This window comes from Cricetulus griseus, chromosome 2 (assembly GCF_003668045.3).
Source record: "Cricetulus griseus strain 17A/GY chromosome 2, alternate assembly CriGri-PICRH-1.0, whole genome shotgun sequence".
NCBI classification, from domain to species: Eukaryota; Metazoa; Chordata; class Mammalia; order Rodentia; family Cricetidae; genus Cricetulus; species Cricetulus griseus.
In genome coordinates, this window is record NC_048595.1 from 379415843 (window position 1) to 379438764 (window position 22922).

Consider the following 22922-nt stretch of genomic DNA (forward strand, 5'->3'; position numbering starts at 1 on the left):
AGGGAGTGTGGATCATCTACTCAGACTACCTGGCAGCACTGAGTATCAACCTGGATACTCTCTTCTCTCTCAACTCCCTGCCTGAAGGCAGCCTTCTCCAACCCCATGCCTGGCCCATCTCTTCCAACCTACCTTTGCGTGGTGTTTCTAACAGCCCATGGGACCAGGTTAACTTGCAGGACCCAAACAATTTTGCAGCCTGGCCTGGGTCCTGTTTACCTTCAGCCTTATCTCCACCCCACCAGGCACAGCCTGGGAGCCCTGTGCTGGATTTTCAGAAGGAGGGTTTGTTTTCTCACCTTTGGGCTATCCTTAGTTGCTGCCCAATGCTCATGGCTGACACCCAAACTTACTCAAGGCTTTCCCCAAAGTCTCTCCCCACCACTAGTCCAGCTCAGGGGTTCCTTCCTGGTTTGGTGCAGAGTTCCCTGATTCAAGGGGCAGACTGTCCTCCTCCAGGGTCCCTGCATATGCATGCGACCTCCACACGTTGTCCAGGATGTATGTGACCTCTCTATGACTCTCCAGGGAGAGCAGCCACACTCAGACCCAAGAAAGGGAGAGCTAAACCCCAGCCTGGGTTCTTTCATGTCCGGGGCAAATTGCTCATTGGCAGTGCCTATATTGTGGCAGCTGAATGGGCAGGTGTGTGAGATGTGTGTTAATCTGTAGCAGGTGGAAGCTGCTGGTTGGGCTGTAGGGAAACACATTCTACTAAGGACTCAACAAGCCCCAACTAAGGTTCCATCAAGCTGACAGTGCCATCTGCTGGTTAGGAGGAGGAGAGTTAAGACCTCATCCTTGTCTACCCTCCTCTCTTGTGATTGCCTCAGGGAAAGCTGAACAGCCTGGATGGACCACAACTTTGCACCTCCTCCTCCAGAGATGCAGCCACACAGGGCTCCAGGCCCCAGAACTTCTTTCTCTCGCAGCCACATGCTGGGGCGCCATGCCCACCAAAAGCTCACTGGAGATGTGTCCCCCCTCATCCCTGTCATCAAGAAGACTGTCCATTTGGATGCCTTTCCCCAAAGCAATGCCCTACAGACTTCCAGCCAACCAAGCCTTAGATACAGGGCCTGGAGTATGTCCCAACAGGGCACCTTAGGGACCCTGAGCTCCCTGCCCCCCAATAGCTTTATGCCCAGGAAACTCAGCTCTATTTCCTTCACAATTCGCCAGAATGTCCAAACACAGCCTATGGATGCCTCACTTTCTCATTGGGAAGAGTTGTCCAATTTGGGCAAGGAGGCTGTCACCCATGGAGAAGGGAGGCTATCCACTTCAAGATCACCACCGATGGTGAAAGTGCCAGAGAGCAGGACCTCCCTTGATGGCCATAGGAACCCAGATCTTAACAAATCCAATAGGACACCCTCAGGGGATAAGCCCCTGATGTCTTCATATCTGTCTTTACCTTTCCAATCTCAGTTCACTCAGAGTTCAGGCCCTGTGGGTCAAGTCCATACCAGAACCTCTACAGGAAAAGGCAAGTCCAAGCCCAGGGCTATTCCCAGGTCTCGGGCATACCTCCAAAGGGCTACCACTCCTACAAAATTGTCTGCTGTGGGCACAAAACTAGATATAGCCAGAAATTTAGGCACAATGGCCATCAATAGACATGAGCTGGCTATCAATATGTCCACACAAACCCCATCCAGAATGGTCAGAGGCACTGAGCTTCCTCTTCTAGGTGCCAAGAGGGGCATGGCCATTGGTTTACCGATAACATCCAAGGCAGAAAAAGCTACAGATTCGGTGATAGCAGGCCCACCCAAACTAGGCACAAACATGAATTTAGCTAGAGCATGGACAAACAAGCCAGGCCAGGTTGTGAATTTGGTAACTGCAGTTTCAAACAAGTTGGAAAATGCCATGGTTATGAGCAGGGATTGCTCAGCCATGGCTTTGGAAATACCAGATCAGGCCAATCTGAGCATAACCAGGTTGGACACGGCCACGGCTTTGGCTGGAGCTAATATTGCCAAGCTGGACACAATTACAGATTCTTCTGTGTTGGACACAAGCAGACTGGGTACAGCTGTGGACCCAGTTGTGCTAGTCTACCCAGCCACTTGTGAGACCAAGCTAGACATTGTCAATCAGCTGACCATAGAAGACACTGCAACCTATTCTGTGATGCTAAGCAGAAGCACAGACACAGGCCAGGACCATGCCACTGTGGATGCTGCCACAGTGTGTGCCACAGAATCTACCTCGCCGGACCTGGCCAGAGTACTCAAAGGTAAGTGCAAAACCTTGGTTGGGGAGGTACTGTTGCTGGGGAGCAGGGGTGCAACAGTCTCAATAGATTGGGAAGGAGAGTGGGGGCTCTAGGGCCAGAATCGAATGGGTGGCAGAAAAGGGACAAGGGTTGAGGGGCTGAAGAGAAAGAGTATGGCCCCCTAGCCAAGCTACTAGAAGTCTGGCTTAGGGAAGCCACCAGGAGAAAGGTTTACAGGTTAAGTTGTGGAGAAACAGTTAGGCTGAGTCCTCTCTTGATCATAACCTTGGCTTGTTTCTTAGTTCTATGAAAAGTCAGGACAATTAAAGGTGAGTCCAGCTTTAAGGAAAGTCTGAGTTTGAGGCCAGCCTGGTCTACAGAGCGAGTTCCAGGATAGCCAGGGCTACACAGAAAAGCCAAAACCAAAACCAAACAAAAAGTCTAATGCAGAAAAACGGACAAGCTCTTCAGTCAGCTGTTACTTAATATTCCAGTAGTCTGACATTCCAGTGCTTCTGTGGGTGGGATATAATGACCTCGGGAGATCCAAATCAAATCACAAACAGCTTTGTAGGAGATCTGCTATTTAAAAGGTACACCAGTAATTGGGAGGTAGAGGCAGGAGGATAAGAAGTTCAAGGCCAGCCTTACCTGAAAGTCTTTCTTGGCTGCAGTTCTTTAAAGTTGAAGGTGTGTGTGTGTGTGTGTGTGTGTGTGTGTGTGTGTGTGTGTGTGTGTGTGTATGTGTGTGTGTAAATCCTGCACAGATATATCAACAGGTTGGCACAAGGGCTAGGAATCCTATGGAGGTTTGTGGCATACCTGAAGCCATGCCAGAGTTAAGAGGTGGCAGTACATCGATTGGAAACCAGACCTGGCCAACTTTGAACCATCTCATTCACAGCATTTCCAAAGCTCAGGTTCTGGGTCAGGAGGAAGGCTTGGAAAGTACCCAGTCCAGTGCTTGAACTGGGTCCTGGGCTTGTCAAAGACTTTCTCATCCCACTTGGCACACAGTCTAGTCCTCACTCTGCTGTGTGACCCCAGCTCTCCATCTTTAGCTCAGCTCTCTTCTGAAATACAGACAGCTACATCTGCTGAACTCTCCTCCACCTGGATATCTCCAGGACATGTCTAGATGCAGGGAGCCCCTTTCTTCTAGAACAGTGGTTCTTGACCCCTGCAGGGGTCACATATCAGAGATTTACCTTATGATTCATAACAGTGGTAAAATTACAGTTATGAAGTAGCAACGAAATAATTTTGTGGTTGAGGGTTATCATGCAGCATTAGGAAGGTTGAGAACCACTGAGCTAGAAACAGTGGCTGTGGCCTCCCATCTCCCTGTCTCAGCTGCAGGCACCACCCACCCACCTTTGATCCAGTGATTAGATCCCCAGGTAACCTGCCTTCCTTGTTTTCTTTCTTCTTCCTTCCATTCTGTCCATCCTCAGTCCAATTCATGTACTTCCTCTGTACTTGACCATGTGGCTGTCACCACTTTTTTTTTTTTTTTTTTTTTTTTGAGACAATGTATCCATGTTGCTCTGGCTGTCTTGGAACTAACTTTAAACCAGGTTGACCTCAAACATACAGAGATCACCTGCCTCTGTCTCCTGGGTGCTGGGATTAAGGACGTGCCACTGCACCCCTCAGGTGTCACCACGTTGTATCCTTCTGCTTCTTCTGTCCTCCACAAGCTGCCACAGGAACTTAGTTATTTAAGTGGCAGAATTTTAAAGTCTCATTATTACCACTCCTAAAGCCCACTGCTCAGCCTACCTCTCCATACTCTTAGCTGGGGCAGCCCTTGTCGTTGTCTTTCCTGCCTCAGCCCAGGTCAGGGTTCTGAGTTATCACCAGCACACGGCTCTGCTGCCTCTGGGCTTCGCTGGCCCCGTTGCCCTTCTCTGGAGAAGATCCTTTCATTCTTTTTTTCTCATCACCATTTGCCTACCCATGTTGGCCCTCACCTGCTCCAAAGCTTCCATTATCTTGTTTGCTTGCACTCCACAGCACCTGTGTGAATCGGCTTTCTGATTTCTGCTAAACCCAAAACCTTTAAGGTCAAGAAGGTTTGGTCATCCTCAGCTCTGTGCTGTCAGGGTCGATCAACAAGCCATCGTCAGCGTATCAAAGACCAAAGGCGGGTAAAGGAGGCTCAGGGAAGTTCCTGAGTAGTTCAAGGTTATAGGGTTTAGCATCCAGGCTGGGAGCTGGGCCTGGAACCCAGCTCTCTGATTCGGAGCTCTGTCAGCAACCGCGCCTGGGCAGAACCGCGGTGAGCCAGCGCAATATCCCAATCACCGCGTGACTCACGCACGCGCACGGTCACCAGCAGCTGCCACTGATCTCCTGCGCCCCGGACCCGGTAAGGGGCTGGGGGCAGATTCTAGGGAGAGAGACAGGGATTGCGATGCAGGCACCTTCCCCGGCCGGGCAACCCGATCTGCGTGCTGGCGCGGGAGCCGCGGGAAGGGGAGGGGCCCTTGGCGGGGCCGACAAGCGCTCGAGTCACGTGGTGCCGGTGGCAGCGGCAGCATCGGTGCGCGCGGGCAGGGGCGGCTCGGCGCCGAGCGAGCGAGCGGAGGCGAGGTCCCGGGCAGGCGCGGGGCGCAAGGGCGGCGCGGCCGGGTGGCGGGTCGGGCGGGTAGGTGGACGGCGCCGAGGGGCGAGGCCCGGCTGCAGGGGCCGCTTGGCCCAGAGGGAGCCCGCCCGCCTCAGCCTTGCAGCCCCGTGCCCTGAGCATCTCCGGGAGGACTCGAGACAAAGGAGGATTCATGTCCAAAGGTAGGGCTGTCGCTTGGGCGCCTGGCACTGGCCGTGAGGAAGCTACGACCCCAAGCGCTACGAAAGGGAGGGTTTGCTGTGCTGAGGACCCCACGTGCAGTGACATATGCATGGACTCACGCACACCAGGTGGCACACACTTGGAAGCACGGTCTCGGGAAAAGGCACACACCGGAGCTTGGGGAGGAATGGAGACCCAGGTGCTTAGGGAAAGCCCCCGCTGGAGCATACCAGGACACGCACATCGTGCACTGCAAACATGGGTACCAGACCACCTACAACCAGTTAAGAGACCTGTGCGCTGACACATCAGTCAGTCCCCTTCCCCCACATAGAGACCAAGCTGAGAGACAGGCACCAGCTGGTGGTCTCCAAGGGAACTCATTGGCTTCATGACTAGAATGGGGGAAGGGGAGTGTCCGGGGCCCTTTGCTTCTTTTAATGGGGAAGGACTTGTTCGCCCCCCCCCTTTTTTTTTTCCTGACCAGGCCTGGAGCTGGGATGGACTGGAATTGACTCTGCGGTGGGGGTGGGGTTGGTGGTTACCAAGGGGCTGGAGAAGACCCCCTCAGCTTGGGCGGGAAGAGATAGCCTAGTATTAAGCTAAGGAGGCAGGCAGCCTCCTTAGAAAGCCCCCTTCTCCTGTCGACACCTTTCTGACAGAGGGGTGGGGTCTGTGGACCAGACAAAGACAAAGCCATTCATTTTCCTGTAGGAGAAAGCATTACATCCTTGCTTGCCTTAGGGATGGAGTATGCTGTCCTGTTGGGTCAGAGCTGAGTCCTGGAGCACTGATGGGGCAGGTGGTACCTAGCAGGGGTGCTGCAGACAGATGCACCCTCTCTGGGATAGCTGGGAGCTTAGAGGGACCCCCAAGGGCCATCTAGCTGCATTCTGCTATATGAGCACTGTTATGAACTCTTTCCCTACTCTTGGGAAGCCCTTTCCACCAATCTCAGATGCTGGGGATGGAGGAGGTCTCATAGGTGTACCTACTTTGATCATGGCTCACACAACAGCTGTTTGTTGGTTCGGGGTGGGGTCTAGGTGCTTTGGACAGGAAGTAGCATCTGAGGAAGGAGAAAGGTATCTGCAGGGACTCCTGCTTTGTGGGGCTTTCATTCATCCGCCATCCATTCATTCATTGTTGCACGTCTATGATATGCTAGGGTGCACTGGACACAGAGAACAATAAGGCATGGCTCCTAACTCAAAGAGGGCTGGAAACCAGCACACATTCAGTGTCAGGTCATTTACATTCATGATTTTGTATGACTTTCACAGTAACCCAGGAAGGTAGATACACTCATTCCCCTCTCTTCTGAGTAGAAAACCTAGACTTAAAGGAGTCACCTAGCCAGGATTCATGCCTGTATCAGCTGCCCATTCAAGGATGGCCTGGTGGGACCTGGGGAGCAGGGGGAGCAGAGGATGGAGCCTCGGAGGCCCACTCCAGAGTAGCATTTGCTCTGTACTCTGGAGGTTCTGGTTTACTTGTTAGACACCTTCATAAACAGTGGATCCTTGGGGAAGGGGAATGTCAATGACCTTGTCTTGGATACAAATATATCCTTGGCATTTAATTAGCACTTGGCTTGGTTAGGCTTTCATTTGACATGGAATACCCTGAATGAATGGATATGCTAAGTATCTAGCACCTACAGGGGACTGATGCAGCACACCAAGAGGGGACCCATATTGGATGGGAAGGCTTTCAGTAAGGGGAAGTTACTAGGCTGAGGGTTTTTAGGGGGTACCAACATCACATCTGTGGTACTTGTGGCACCTGATCAGTGGCGGCTGTTAGCCTGTGACTGGCATGCAATTGGCATGTGGTCAGGAGGAGGCTGACTTGCTAGTAGGTGCTCTGTATGTTGCTCATCATGGATGCTAACACTGCTCCCTGGAAGAATGAAAGTGAGAGCCATTCATGCCCCCCAGTTACATCAGGCCAGCCATAACGTCTAGGGGTTGTTTGGGCATCTGGTCAGTTCCCTCTTTCAGTCAGGTTCTGACAGACAGAGCTGAGTAGGCCATGGTAAGGACACATGCTTTATAAGCATTTACAACCCTCGCATATACAAGTACCGTCATCGTCTGCCTCTCAGGTGGCTTATGTCACAACACAGGCTGTGGGTACCAAATGTGCCTAGCAGGCACGGAGGAAACCAAAAGGGCCAGGCTGTGAGAACAGCAGGAAGGAGAAACAGGGCACTGGCTCCCAGGGCAGATGCGCTAAAGGGGGACATGAGCTGCATGTCCAGTGAAGAGCTGGCCCAGGCTGTTCAGAGTCAGCTGTCACAGGACTGAGCCAATCCTGCTGCCCTCTGGAGCCACCTGGCTGGCAACAGCTTCCTGGGAAGCAAGAGGGCGCAGAGCCAGACTCTGGGGAGGTGTTGAGGCTTTGTCAGCTTTAGCTGTGCCTGAGGGGGACATGGGAAAGAAGTTTCTCATCAGGAAAGAATATCTTGCCAGTGCCAGGGGAAGGACCAGGTGGTGGGGCTACAAGAGCAGATCCCTGGCTGGGCTTGGGAGTGGGGAGGGAGACATGTTCCCACTTCCTCCTGCCCATCTGCTGCTCCACCAACCCTCCTTAAAGGCTGAGATTGCAGGCTGGTATTCATGAATTGTAGGGTTTTAAAATGGCACAGCTTCTCGAGAGCATGGTGGCAAAGAATATGCATGTGAAATTAGCAGCCAGGGGACCTCCACTTCATAAATACTTCATGTGCGCGGTTGCAATCCCCTTCTACAAAGCTGAACTTGAAAAGGGCAACGGTAGCTGGACAGTGGTGGCACACGCCTTTAATCCCAGCACTCAGGAGGCAGAGGCAGGTGGATCTCTGTGAAGTTGAGGCCAGCCTGGTCTACAGAGTTCCAGGACAGCTGGGGCTACATAGTGAAACCCATCTCAGGAAAAAAAACAAAAGGCAAAGGTGAGAGGGCATGGGTCTGTGAGACTGAGGCTGGACTCTGGGTTTATAAGCATATGTCATGTGATGCTCACCACAGCCTTAGTCATGACCCAACTCTTCTATAGAGGAAGAAGCAGGCTCATAGAAGGGAAGCGACCTGCACAAGCCTACAAGCTGACAAATAGCAGAGCCAAGATATTTTTCACTTCACCCCCACACCTGTTTTCCAGAGAGGGAAATGGAGTTGATCTCTTCTAGAACTTACCCTGCTGGACAGTGACCTGCCACATCGTTCCTGTGTGTGAGCATGATCATGTTCATGTTCTGCCATGGGGACCTTTGACCTTCTTTGGGGAGAGCTATTTCCTCAGCCTCCCCTTCCTTTGCTTACTGGTATGAGTGTCATCTTAGGCAAGGAGCAGTCCTTGTTTGGGCCTCATTCCTTCCTTGCTGACTCCCTAGGCGCAAAGCTTGCATGAGAGTATTGGGAGACCCTCTGCTGTGCACTAGTTTTACTTTTTTTTTTTTTTTTTTTCTGAGACAGGATTTCTCTGTGTAGCTTTGGAACCTGTCCTGGAACTAGCTCTTGTAGACCAGGCTGGTCTCGAACTCACAGAGATCTGCCTGCCTCTGCCTCCCAAGTGCTAGGACTAAAGGCATACATTACTACCACCTGGCTCTGCACACTAGTTTTGAAACTTGTGGCACAGAGGGGAGACTGGGACTGAAGGTGTAGTAAAGCTTACTCTGCAAAGAAAAGTAGCTCTGACTGCTTCTAAAAGACAAGTAACCGAGGCCATTGACAGTTGATAGCAGACCTGGATCCTAAAGGTTCTTTGTTCCTTTCTTAGCAAGGCAAGATGCAGGTCTGAATAACTGAGATGTTTTGTTGACCAGCACTCTTTTGGGGTGGAGTTGCCCCCCAGGAAACATTTGTTGCTCTATAGAGATACTTTTGGTGGTCATATCTGAGAGGCTCCTTCTGGAAACTAGCAGAGACTATGGATGCTATTAACCTTCCTGGATCACAGGACAGCCTGCTACAATAACTATCCAGATATCAGAAGAGCTAAGGTGAAGGAGCCCTTGGCATATGCAGTGATGTGTTTGAGCATGTCCAGCAACTAGAGAACCTGGTTGGGGCTAGAGAGATGGTTCAGTGGTTAAGAATGCTTATTGCTTTTGTAGAGGACCTGGGTTTGATTCCCAGTACCTTCATGGCTGCTCACAACAGTTTGTAAATCCAATTCCAGGATGGTCCAATGTCCTCTTCTGGCCTCTGTGGGCACTGAATACACATGGTATACATTCTTACATTCAGGCAAACACTTACATACACAAGATGAAAAAAAATAAATCTTTACATAATAAACAAACTAGAGAACCTGGTACTGGTATAGATTTTGCAACTGACCTAAATGATGTTCTTGGGCAAGCCCCATCCTAGGCATCTGTGTTTTCTTCATCTACACAGTATGGTACCCAGACTGGATGATATGGTCTCTTCCAGTCCCAACTCTGTGACTCCATATCCAGATACTATTGTGCCTTTCATGAAACCCTTGTTCTCCTGACTCTCACCTTGCCTGTTCCTCCCACCTTGGCTTTTCAGGACTCCCAGAGGCCAGGACGGACTCAGCTATGTCAGAGCTGGTACCTGAGCCCAGGCCTAAGCCGGCGGTGCCCATGAAGCCTGTCAGCATCAACTCCAACCTGCTAGGCTACATCGGCATTGACACCATCATTGAACAGATGCGCAAGAAAACCATGAAGACTGGTTTTGACTTCAACATCATGGTCGTTGGTATGGAAAGCCATGGGGTCAATGAAGGCCTAGTGGTGGGCAGCACCAAGGATCCCATTTCTTTCCCCAGAATGGCCTGGCTTCTCTAGGGTGAGCTCTTTCTAGGAGGGAGGATTTCATCATGCTGATCACAGAGTCTGGTCCCTTTCTCCTAACTGGCTGATTCAAGGATGGGAGATTGGGGTGGATGGTCAGCCTGGTTTTACTGCTAGATGAACATGGGCTGCCTCTTTATCACTCTGAGCCAGCTTTTGGGTTTGTGGAATGGGCATTGTCAGCCCTTTCCCCATCTCCAAGAGCTGTGAGAGGATTGGGTGAAAGACGGTCTCATTGTTCACACCTTAAAGCTTCAAAATTTTCCAGGTCACAGTATATAGCAGGAAGGGAACATTTGCCTAATCTGAGTTGTTTACTGTGTGTGGAAACGGAGTGAGGCATCCTACTCCCTAACTCTTTTCCCATCTAATCAAAAGCCCTGTCCCTTTAACCTTGTAAAGATCCCCTAGGCCTGTCAGCTTCTGCCCATTCCTAATTGCTACCCTAGGCCAGCTCACTTGGGTAGCTGCAACTACCAGACTCAGAGCTGATCTGCAGCAGGCTAAGAACTGTGGCCAGGGTAGAAATTATCCAGCTATTTTGCTACAAATATATCAGCTGAGCTGTCAGTATGTTCTGTGACATGGATATTTTAGCTTTCTGGTACCAGTCTTAGCTTAAGAACTGGAAGTAGCCAAGCTGGGTGGTGGTGGCGCATACCTTTAATCCCAGCACTTGGGAGGCAGAGGCAGGCGGATCTCTGTGAGTTTGAGGCTAGCCTGGTCTACAGATCGAGTTCCAGGGCTGGCTCCAAAGCTACAGAGAAACCGTGTCTCAAAAGCAAACAAATAAACAAAACCAAAACCTAAACCAACCAAACAATCCCCCCCCAAAACAAAAAACAAACAAACAAACAATCAAACAAACAAAAAACCCTTCAACCTCTCTCCCCCAAAACAAAAGAAAACCAAACCAAACCAAAACAAAACAAAAATCTCAACTAGGGAGGAAGTCAGCTTTGCTGTGAGATGCATAGGAATGGTATACAGAATGATTTAGGGTGTGAGGATTTAGTTCTGTGTTAAAGAGCCTGACTGTCAAGCACAAGGCCTTGGTTTCCAGTCCCTAGCACTGGGGAGTAAAAAGAGGAATTTTCCTAACTGATATAGAAGTGCTCAGGCACTGTGAGACAGGATCCGAATGCAAAGGAATTCTGTTCTTTCAGTGTTATTAAAGATGGAAAAGCTAAGTCAAACAAAAACACAAGCCAAACCAAACCAAAAACTACATCTCACACATGCGCCACACCAATGCACAGGTTGTGCCTTCTCCCAGTGTCTGGGGTCCATGAAGGAACATGGAATCCATTGAACAGACAGCCATTCCCACCTATTGCTCATCCCCAAGGGGCATTCAAATAGGGCTTGGCTTGGATCACGGCTCTGGAGCCCTGTAAGTTCACAGGAGGGCTCTGCAGCTCAGGAGGTAGATGTGCGGCCTGTCTCCCTTTCTCTGTGTCTCCTCCTCCCTTGCTACAGGCCAGAGTGGATTGGGCAAGTCAACGCTGGTCAACACACTCTTCAAGTCCCAAGTGAGCCGAAAGGCCTCCAGCTGGAACCGGGAGGAGAAGATCCCTAAGACAGTAGAAATCAAAGCAATTGGGCATGGTGAGGACTAGGCCAGGATCCTCTGAGGGCTTCTTTCTGAGGGGGCCGATGCTTAGCACAAGAAAGGGGGCTTATTGGTGAATAAGATGTGAAAGGTAATTAAGCCCCAAGTTTGTTGATGCAAACTCCTTAGGCGGCTAGGCCTAGACAGTGGTTGGGGGTGGGGAGAGTGTGTCCATGTAGGACTGGAAGAGGCGGGTCTTGAACTAGGTGATGAAGCCCAGGGAGGATTTAGACAAAAGTAGACACAAGAAGAAGTAGGGGCCTGTCTTCTAGGTATAGGGAGAAGCATGCATAAAAATGCCTAGTGGGAGAAGTCAGTAACTTTGACTTGACTAATATATTAGCTGCTTCTAAAAAGTATGAGTGTTCCTGGCCAGCAGGCTGTGGGGCTCCTGGAGTCAACTATAGGACTGATCTATTTGATGCTCTTTCTGTTCTCTCCAGTGATAGAGGAAGGTGGTGTCAAAATGAAGCTGACAGTCATCGACACACCAGGCTTTGGGGACCAGATCAACAATGAAAACTGGTATGCATCCGCCTGTGAGATTTTGTTCCTAAATACTCTGCTAGGAAAGCATAATGCAGATTCATTCCCATTTGAGAACTATCTGCATCCTCCTGGAAAAGAGGCTGGGTCCCCTGGCAGAATTCTATCCTTGCTAACCATCCATGGGGAAGTTGAGGTAGAGAAGGGAGGGTAGGATGTGAGGAGATTGGGACCTGAATGAGCCTAGGAGGCACTCCTGAGCCTTGACCTTTTGATGTATTCCATCTGTTTTCTCCCACCCCTCAGCTGGGAGCCCATTGAGAAATACATCAATGAGCAGTATGAGAAATTCCTGAAGGAAGAGGTGAACATCGCCAGGAAGAAGCGCATCCCCGACACTCGTGTCCACTGCTGCCTCTACTTCATCTCCCCCACAGGACACTCGTATGTACCAGACCCACTCCTGCTACTGGGCCTGGGTCCAGGTTGTGTCATTTGTGCCCAGGATTGGAGAATCCATACATGGACTTAGCTGGGGAGGGCCAGATGGCTGGGAGGTCCGCCCTGTGACCTTGGGTTCCCTAGACTTTCCATAAGAGAGAGAATAAAGCTGACCATCCCTGCTCCCCTCCCCCACACTGTTGACTTGTATCCCAGCACAGCCCAACTGTAGCAGCAGAGAGAACCTGAACAGAGGGCACCTCATTTGTTCAACAGACACTTGCTTTGGACAAGGCTTGGGGCCTGGGGGTGGCAAGAAAGTAAAGTAGGGAGAATCAGGATTCTGGATTGGGGCTGGTATGTCGGCAAGATGTGGAACTTAGCTGTAGGTATCTAGACAGTGGCCATTCCAGCAGGAGAGCCAGACATCCAGAGATGAAGGCTGTGCTGGGAATTTAATTTGTAAGTAGCTGATGTGCCCCCGGGTAAGCAATGAGGGAGCAGGAAGAGGTCAGGGATCTCGGTGGGGTTTCCAGCCCCGTCCTGCAGGGCAGTGTGTTTCTCTAAGCCCCTCTTCAGGGTCAGAACTTAAGTTTTTGAGAGGATGACACAGCAAGGTAGACCCTGAATTTTGAAGGAGCCAGCAGTACCCAGCCAATGTTGAGTAATAAAGATTATAAAATAACAATTCTGGGTTAGACCTGGGACCTCAATAAAATGAGGGCTTTTTTGGTTGGTTTTGTTTTGTTTTTTTAGAATGAGTGCTGGGAATTGAACCCAGGGCCTCACACATGCTAGGTAAGCATTCTACCATTGAACTATACTCTAGCCCTCTTTTTGCTTTTTAAAAACATATTTATTTATGTTTTTTTGTTTTTGTTTTTGTTTTTGAGACAGGGGTTCCCTGTCTCAAAATAGAAAGAGCATCAAATAGATCAGTACCCCTGGATGTCTTGGAACAAGCTCTGTAGACCAGGCTGGCCTTAAACTCAGAGATCTGCTTGCCTCTGCCTTCCTAGTGCTGGCATGTGTCACCACGCTCAAGCCCACTTTTTATTTTTTAAGACAGGGTCTCACTTAGTTGTCCCAAATTGCCTTGAACTTACTCTGTAGCCCAATTTGGCCTTGAATTTGAGATTTTTCCTGCCTCAGCTAAAATGATAGCTTTAGCTTTTCTTAGGCCTTGATCCACAGTTAGTTGAAACTATTGGACAATCTGACTTTAATGGATCCTCCAAACTGCAATTTAGAATTTGACTGGGGCTCGAGAGCCTGGCTCTGCAGGACTGAAATTAGGCCATTAAGAAGAGTTCAGTTGGCAATGGCCACCATGTATGTACCCCAAAGAAAAATTCTTAGGTCAGAAAAGGTGTCATGGAATGATTTGAGGGGGGGTTGAAGGAGAGACATGTTTTACATGGAAACCGAGGACGGAGAGGGAGAGCTTGGTTGTGACAGGTTGAGGGACATGCGGCAGGTGCTGAAGCAGTGGACATGTGTGAGGGGAGAGGTCACAACTGCATGGCCTCAGCCAGATTCCCAGACCAGTCCTCTCCCAAGGACAGCATGAGAGGGCAGTAGCTGAGTTGGGAAGGGTTGGTAGCTCTGACACTCTGCCTTCTCTGGGCCCCAGCTTACGACCGCTTGATCTTGAGTTCATGAAACACCTCAGCAAAGTGGTGAACATCATCCCTGTCATTGCCAAGGCTGACACCATGACCCTGGAGGAGAAATCGGAATTCAAGCAGAGGGTAAGTCACCACTTAAGCCTGTCTGTGCTTCTTTGCCCTCCTCTGGGTCCGAGCCATTTCCTACTTGCCATGTCCTCCACTATACTCTATTCCAGTTTCCCACTCTAACTGCCTCCCACTTAATCATCCAGGAGGCAAGGGCCAGAAGTTCCTGGACCAAAGGTACGTACGTCCATGGAGTTCCAGGCTGCCTCTTCCTCACCCTCCACATCTGTCTGCAAAGGCTCCCAGATACACTCACTGGGATGAACCTGAGATCTCACTGCTCCAGTGTTAGGGTTACTTGAAAGACTACTCTAACCAGTAGCCGACTGGTGCTCATTGGCGAAAAGAAAAAGAAAGTAACCAAAAAGAACACTGAAGAAGTCCTGAAGGAAGAGACTTAAGCTGACCTTGAAAGCAGGCTATCAGAGAGCCCAGGAGGTGGGCTTTACCTCCCTTCCCTGCAAAGGGAAGTAGAAAATGAAGGCCAAGGTCGAGAGCATGGCCTGTGGTGTCTGGACTCAGCTGTTGTTTGTCTGAAATCTCAGGGGTCTGAGCCTGCGCTCACAGACTCCTCCTCTTTCCTCTCAGGCCGTACTGTGCCTTTTTCAAGATCTTTCTGTTGCCCAGGGACTGGGGCTCACAACACTCTACTGCTTTGCCCTTCTAGGTTCGCAAAGAGCTTGAAGTTAACGGTATTGAGTTCTACCCTCAGAAGGAGTTTGACGAAGATTTGGAGGACAAGACAGAGAATGACAAAATAAGGGTACGTGTGCGGGGTCCTCTTCACCACACAGATGCCCCCTCAGTGTCTCTGGGATGTGCCTTTAGGCCTTTCCCCGGGCTTTTCCCTTACCACACTCCCTCGTCACTTCATCTGACCTAGACTTCAGGAAGTAGGGGAGATGGTGACTCTCACTAGGACTGTGAACCCACAGCAGGGTTTCCTGTACCCAGTCCCTTCCATCAACAGATGATCCAAAGGTCTCCCTTTCCTTCTCAGGACCTGACAAAGCTAGTGTCAGGTGATGGGGCACCAGGCAGGGAACACATTGGGCTGGTGTCCAGGGGAATCTATGGTCTAGTCAAAGTTTCCCTCAATTTCTCCCTTTATAAAATACAGAGGCCAGACTAGGTGAGTGGCTTAAGGCATTCTGTCTCCCTAGAAGAACTATATAAAAAACAAGCAAGGGCCAAGGAGATCACTCAGCCCGAAAAGGTGCTTGCTGCCCAGCTGACCACCTGATGAGCTGGATCCCCAGGATCCATGTGGTGGAAGGAAAGAACTGACTCCCAAAAGTTGCTCCCTGATCTCTGTACACACTTGAGAAAACACACACACACACACACACACACACACACACACACACACACACACACACACACACACACACACACACCTCTGCTGCCCCATCAGGTGGTTTGGAGACTGCTGGCTGTACGACTCTAAGGTCTTGCCCTCAATTCAAAATTTCTACAATTCTGTGATTCTGCATCAGAAACCTGGGCCCATTGACCACCCCGATCTAGTCTGTGACAAATCTCTCTCACTTAGGTTTTGGGATCCTTTTAGTCTCTTCTAGAAAGTTGGATAATCTAGTGGGAGCTCTTTGTCCCTTGTAGTTAGACAGATAAAAAGTTTAAAAAGGCAACTGAAGATATCACTGTATAAACTTCCTTTTTAAAGAGATTTTGGTCAGTGAAGGGCCACATCAGATGGTGCATGCCTGCAGTCTCATCACCTGGTGATATGGTAGCCGCCTTATTAGTTTGCATGTTATGAGTTTGCCCTGTGGCACAATCACCCATGAACTTTTCTCAGAATTTAATCCTGTCATTAAGTAACACATGACTCATTTATCTGATGACAATGACAAACACATACCAGGCAGATGAATTCGAGTGTTTGCCCTGAGAGAGCAGAGCAGCCTAGAGCCCTGAGAGTTCAGTAGCTGGGAATCTGCCAGTAGGTTCCATGGGAGCCACACAACACATCTAGGAATCTGGTTGGCGCCTGGGGCCGGGGGGGGGGGGTGCTGTTTATGACAGTTTGTGCTAGCTGGTTCACAGAGCTGTTCCCAATCAAACAAAAATGTGCTCAAGCACAATGAACTGTACAATGTGCTCTCTAGTTGAAGGGAAGCCGCCTTACTGAGGCTAACCAGCCAGACAAGAGTATAGTCAGGGTTAGGCCCAGGACTAGAGTCCCAGCTCAGCCTTTTCAAGGGGTAGAGGCTTGTCCTTACCTCCAGGAGCATTGTTGAATGAGCAACAAAATAATTTGTGAAAGGCTGTCCTGCCCTTGGACATTCAGTTTGGAGAAGAGTACTGAGCATGCATGCCGGTTTGTGCTTTCCCCCTATCCAGCAGGAAAGCATGCCCTTCGCTGTGGTGGGGAGTGACAAGGAGTACCAAGTGAATGGCAAGAGGGTCCTCGGCAGAAAAACCCCCTGGGGGATCATCGAAGGTAATTCAGTACATCTCCTGGAAGAAGTGGCTATCCAGAGAGCAGCTATTAAGCACCAGGAGGTCAAAGTGCTGTTCTGGGATATTGATGCCAACAGCTTGCTGCTAGTAATATGGAACTTACAGTCTGTGATGCCAGTCATAGTCAGGAAGCAATGACACCATTTAATATGTGACTGGATGGCAATGACTTGGTCTGTCAAATGCATTTAAAATCTAGAGAAACTATTGAGGATGGAAAAAACCAGAGAAAGGCTTTCATATGTCATCTGGCAAAGTGCCAAAGGGTGGTTGGGATGTTGTTAGTCTACCAGTTATATGAATAGATGTGACTTTGGGTGGGATATGGTGACTCTGAAAGTTTTCAAGAAGTTACTTCAAGGGTCTCATTTAGAGCTTCGGAGTAGCTCAGTGATAGAGAGCTTGCTTAGCATGTGCAAGGCCCTGGGTTCAATCCCCTGTACAACACACACAAAACCAAACCAAGAAAACAAACAAGCCTTTATTCAAGATGGTAACCAAGTAAGTAGTGCAGGGCTGGTGTTCCTGTCTTCAGAATACCAATCTCAGACAAGTTAAATGCTTCATTCACTTTGCAAAGGTCACACAGTCCCCACCCACCACCAGCAGCTAGCTGTGCTAGAGTCTAAACCCAGGGCTTTTCACATGCTAGTGAAACTTGAACTTCAAATTTCGATATTTTGATTCCCAAACCGAGATTTACTCCACTGTCTTGAATTGTTTATAGTTAATAATATTTTTGGTCCTGGTCCTGGTACTAGAACTCAGGGCCTCACTGTGCTAAACAAGTGTTCTATCACTAAGCTAAATTTTTATTATTATTATTATTATTTAATTTTTTATTATTTTTTTATTTTTTTACTGAGCTAAATTCTTAACTAGTGTTTTTTTTTTTTTTTTTTTTTTTTTTTTTTTTTTTATGTGTATCCATGGCTGGCCTTGAACCATGATCCTTCTGCTCGTCCCAAATGTTGGCTTGCAGTGGTGGGCCACCGTGCTCACCACACCCAGTACCTTGGGATTTTAAAAGTAGCATTATCTCATTATTCACTTTTGAATTAGAAATATTGATGAGAATGTTATATACACATTGTAAGACCAAAGTCATGCCTTATCCTCCTCTGTTCCCACAGAGGTGTGTGGTTTGCAGACAGTAGTCACTCCATCTCTGTTAACTGGGTTTATTGTATAGAGTGTGACCTTTGAGAGCTGGTTCAGTTATGAGGTCCTATGTGTTTTACTTTCTTTCAATCATCTTAGTCCTTCACAAGTTTCCTAAACTCCAACATTAGTTTTTTGAAAGATGTGGGACAAAGCAAGTCTATATTGAGATTCATTCTACAGTGTCTAGAATAGTATTGTGTCTGTTATACCTGATTAAAAAGTATTTGTTCTGTTAAAAAAAAAAAAAAAGACAGGAAGGGGACCAGTATGCTAATGAACAAATCTCAGGCAGGGCCACCAAAGAACCTGCCTTTGCTTGTGCTTATGCTGGTACGCTCTCTCTCCCTCTCTCTCTCTCCCTCTCTCTCCCTCTCCCTCTCCCTCTGTCCCTCCCTTCCTCCCTTTGGTTTTTCAAGATAGGATTTCTCTGTGTAGCCCTGGTTGTCCTAGAACTCTGTAGACCAAGCTGGCCTTGAACTCTGAGATCTGCCTGCTTCTGCCTCCTGAGTGCTGGGATTAAAGGCCACCAATGCCACTTGGCATGTCATGCTCTCTTTAACATTGCCTGCTTTCTGGACTGTACACTAGTGAAAAGACCATCCATTTTCTTCTGTTTTGTCTGTAGTGGAAAACCTCAACCACTGTGAGTTTGCACTGCTTCGAGACTTCGTCATCAGGTAAGATATTCTCTCCCTCCCCAGGTGGCAGGTTTAATTATTTGGGATTGAGGGCCATCTGCTCAGATTCACTTCCTGAGTTTCCATGTCTCTGTCAGAGCTTTCTGGCCCTGTCTCAAAGGAGGAGGGTGTTGAAGAAGTGTCATTGGCTCTCAGGAGTCTTTGGGTTTGGTCTACTAAAGAGATATGTTAGCCTCAGAGGTGGATCACTTCCCTCTATTCCCACCCTTAATTGTATCCCCTTCTCTTTTTTTTTTTTACTGTGTCCTTCAGGACTCACCTCCAGGACCTCAAAGAAGTAACCCACAACATCCACTATGAGACTTACAGGGCCAAGAGGCTCAATGACAATGGAGGCCTCCCTCCGGTGAGCGTGGACACAGAGGAAAGCCACGACAGTAATCCATGATGACCCCTTCTCTGTGTTATCTGTCATACATAGCCCACTTCTGCAAACACACACACATCCCAAGCACCACCTCCAGCCACCTTTTCCTTTCAGCTCTGTCCTGCAGGCCTGTCTGGTGTTTGTGGAGTATTTTGTCGTGTGTGTGTGTGTGTGTGTGTGTGTGTGTGTGTGTGTGTGTGTGTGTGTGTGTGTGTGTGTGTCAGAGAGAGAGAGGGAGGGAGGGAGAGAGTGTGTGTGTGTGTGAGAGAGAGAGAGAGCGAGAGTGAGAGAGAGAGAGAGCACCTGAGTGTGTGTGCTCAGGGGTGAGGTATTTTCATTGCCTCTCTGGAAAGTTCTTTGTTAGTCTGCTTTCTCCATGACTATCCATTCTGTCTCCTTTTTTCTTGTGCTCCAGAACAAAAAGCTGTGCACCTCACTCAAGAGGTCTGGGGAAGGTTTTATTTTAAAATGCTGGGAGCAGGTGAGCCACAGGCAACTTGTTCTTACTTCCTACCCATCCACAAATTGGGGCTGCAAGTTTTCTTCATGGACAGGTGGCTGAGCTAGCCCATGGTGGGGTGTGGGGTTCAGAACAGCCCTCACTGTGGGTTGAGGTGGCCTGGAGTATGGCTAAGCCTTCTTGGAAAAATGCAAAGAAAGGTCATGGGAAGCAGAGAAGAACGCTGAGGGGGTTCCTGCAGAATTAGTGCCTGGAAATGGAGCTCTACCCTTGGGTCCATGTCAAGGTCACTATCAAGTAGTGCCATCACCGCTACAGACCACCGCTTTCTGTGCTCCCCTTGCCCATAGTTCCAGAAAGGTTGGTTGTCTCCTCTTCCCGATTTCTCTCCCCTCAGCCTCCTTTGCCTTCTTTCTCCCATATATTCATACATTCTCCATCCTGCCTGTCTCTGACCTTTCATTTCCTTTTTAGAGTAATCTGTGTTAGCTTCATTTCTATATTTAGAAATCATGCCCAGCCTACTTCCTAAATTGTCTTTCTGCTGCCCTAAAATAAAATTACAACTAGGGGCTGAAGAGATGCCTCTGTGCTTAAGAGCAACTTCCACTCTTGCAGAGGACCCAGGTTCAGTTCCCAGCACCTACTTGGCAGCTTACGGCTATTTGTGACTTCCAGTTCCAGAGGATCTGACACCCTCTTTTAGCCTCCATGAGCATGGTGTATATATACATACATAGAGACAAGTTCTCCTATCCATAAGATAAAAATAAATATTAAAAATAAAATAATAAGTCAAAGCATGGGACAATGCACACTGAGATTGCAAGAGAAATCAGAGCTATAGGGAATAAAAAAGCTAGTTTCTGTGGCTGAGCACTGAAATTTGCCCTGAATTTGGGAGTATCCCCTAGGCAAATAGGGGAAGTTGGTAACTTGGGCTGCCCCCAGTGCTCTGTTCAAGGAAGCACATACAGTGGTCAAGTAAGGCAGCTTTTGGTGGAGGACATTACATCTGTGAACTAATTCTGAAGTATCAGAAACAATATTTGGAATTTCTTAGGGGGCTGAGCTTTGGAGACAAATTCTAGGACACATTTTCCTTTCTCTAGAACCTTCTTTCTGTGTTGAGCTGGCTTTTCTGTGACTTCACCTCATATAAACCCCACTCACTCTTTCTCTGTCCTCATTTGTCTGTCTTTCTCTGCTCCCCTGCCCCCCGCCCCCCCCCCCCATTCTCCCACAGTCCGGTCATGTAGATAATGCTCCCAGGACACTCCCAAGGACACTCCCACCTTTTTCAGGAGCCCTGTAGTTATTAATGCACACGTCCACTGCTTCTTCCATACACAAGTTATTCTTCATCGTGTAGTTTCTAAGGCTGCTTTAAGGAAAACAGTTTAGCCTTAGGAAAGGGAGGAGACCAAGGGATTCTGTTTACAATTGATCTTATCCACTATCCATCTCCTGGTCCAGCCTGGGTGTTTAACTGGTCCTCACCAAATGCCAGCATTTATAATCCCAGTCTTTTATCACTCAGGTGCTAGGAAAAGCAAAAGAGAGTGAAGAGAGAGAGGAGTGAGAGAGGAGGGAAATTATCAAATCATGTGATCCCAATCCTATGGTCTTAGTCTTTCCTGGAGACAGTGCTGCCAATCTAGCCCTCATTCCTCATCTCCATTTTCCCATAAAGTTACTCCAGAGTAGGCATCTGTTAGGCCAGAGTGTTAGCAGTGTTACAGAGCTCCCTGACTACTCCAGGGAGCTGTCATATATGGTGACATGGAACTGGGCACCCAGGGCCACCAGGGAATAAGGATGGTGGGCATTGGTTAGGCCTGACCCCCTAAGCTGTGGTCTCACTCTCCCTGGAGAAGCTGTTTTATGTGTCTGCTGTGACCTGCTGGTCTCCACACCCTCAACCATTCTTAACCCCCCTTGCAGGGAGAAGGCCTCCTGGGCACTGTCCTTCCACCTGTGCCAGCCACCCCCTGCCCCACTGCTGAATGAAGTCCATTTCAAGCGCTGCTTCTCCCTCATTCCTCCCAGCTGTTATTGCTGCAGGGCCAAGCCCCTTTTAATGCCATGCTTGTCCAACCCACCACCACAGCCCCTCTCAGCCCTCCTTAGCAGGTGGGAGGGGCCAGCTGCCTTTAGGACAGTAGCTTCCTCCCTTTAGCCAAACTTCTCCTCTCCTCCTAATGGAATGGAGTTCCTGCCAGCCAGCATTGTCCTGCTCCATCGTCTGTCAGCAGCCCCAGACCATGTGTAGGGAGAAGGAACTCACCGAGAGCTTCTCCTGCCCTTGCAAGCCCATAGCAGTGACTTGGAACCATCTCCAAGGGAACCAGCATTGCTCCCTAGCCATCCATCTGCATGAGTACTCTCTTGGTTCCCTTAAATGGTCAAGAAAGCAATTTTCTGCTTGTTAGAGTCACTGAGGTCAGCTGTGTGAGCCCCCATGTGGGACAAGGGTGTCTCCTTCATTGCTTAAAGGTATTTATAAGGGTGATTCATTACAGATGTTGGGGAGCAAGGGGGCTAGCATCACTTAAAAAAAAATCATCACTGGTGGCTGGCCCAGTGTGTGTAGACAACCTGTTTACTCCAAAAAATGGCCATTTGGGAAGTGATTTTCCTGAAAAGAGGTTGCTGAGTTTGATTTCCTTATTCCCAAACTAAAAAAAAAAAAATGTGAATTAAGTACACACATGAACCACCCAAAACCCATAAGCTATATACACTATAGGAAGAAAAATAGCACCCTTTTGTACATTTAGCAATAAGAGGGATCTCTTCCCACCTACCCTGACCATTCCTACTCCCATCCCCCACCCTGTTAATGTGAGCAATGAATTACCTGACCACAGGTGGTCGATATAGGCTAATGGAAAATACTCAATGGAGGGCAAAGCCCCCAGCAGATGCATGAATGTTTGCGAATGTCGGCTGCCACTGCCCCGTACACTGTGTCTTTATAGAATCCTCCCTTGGCCACCTCACCTGCCATCTCCACCTGGATACAACTTGCTCAAAGGCTGGTGACTTTTGGGCCACTCATCTATAAGTCTTGATGGAACAAGAGGCCCAAGCCTAGGGGATGCAGGAACGACCCATTTTTAAAATGTTAGTAGTCCCAGCCAATGTTTTGGTGATATTCCAGTTTAATTTCCCAATTAAAAGCAAGCCAACAGACACTCAGACTGGTCCTGTAAATGTTGCTAGCCTCTGTGTTTACAACTAAACATTGCTGTTTGAACAATAATGGCCTGATCTTTCTTTGTGTTATTTGTGTTCCTTGCTCTTCCTTCAAATCAGCCACGAATGACCTCATCTCATCCGAGTGTGAGCTAGGGACCCTCTTGGCAAGAAGTAGCCTCAGATATTAGTAATTGAACATATGAGATCTATTCATTGTCAGGTGACATGGGGTCATAGCCCAGTCATTTCCTCCAATTTTGTAATCCCATTGACTGGGAGAGCTGACACTTGATCTCCCAGGTCTTGTGTTTTCCCCATAAGTATTTAGTCCCATTTACTTCTTAGCATTCCCTCTTTTTCCCTCTGAAGGCATAAGGACCAATGGAAGCCTAGTCTCGCCAAGAAAACATTTTACTATGAACATATTAAAAATATAAAGGGCCCG

At 48.8% G+C, this 22922-nt stretch overlaps 1 protein-coding gene across 5 annotated transcripts; it reads left to right on the plus strand.

Annotated features, from left to right (window-relative positions):
- The first annotated feature begins 852 nt into the window (after positions 1 to 852).
- Positions 853 to 22541, plus strand: Septin3 (septin 3). 5 transcript variants are annotated; one of them, XM_035440787.1, is made up of 11 exons: positions 853 to 2245; positions 9542 to 9733; positions 11308 to 11436; positions 11884 to 11965; positions 12233 to 12370; positions 14001 to 14118; positions 14771 to 14866; positions 16468 to 16567; positions 18377 to 18428; positions 18702 to 18795; positions 19232 to 22541. In XM_035440787.1, the coding sequence occupies exons 1-11, from the start codon at positions 853 to 855 to the stop codon at positions 19376 to 19378; spliced, it is 2541 nt and encodes an 846-aa protein (XP_035296678.1). In that variant the 3' UTR covers positions 19379 to 22541. The 5 variants fall into 5 exon arrangements, with proteins under 5 accessions (XP_035296678.1, XP_035296679.1, XP_027259921.1 ...); XM_035440788.1 differs by having other exon boundaries at positions 21221 to 22541; XM_027404120.2 differs by lacking the exon at positions 853 to 2245 and adding an exon at positions 4509 to 4595 and having other exon boundaries at positions 21221 to 22541.
- Positions 22542 to 22922: the final 381 nt, after the last annotated feature.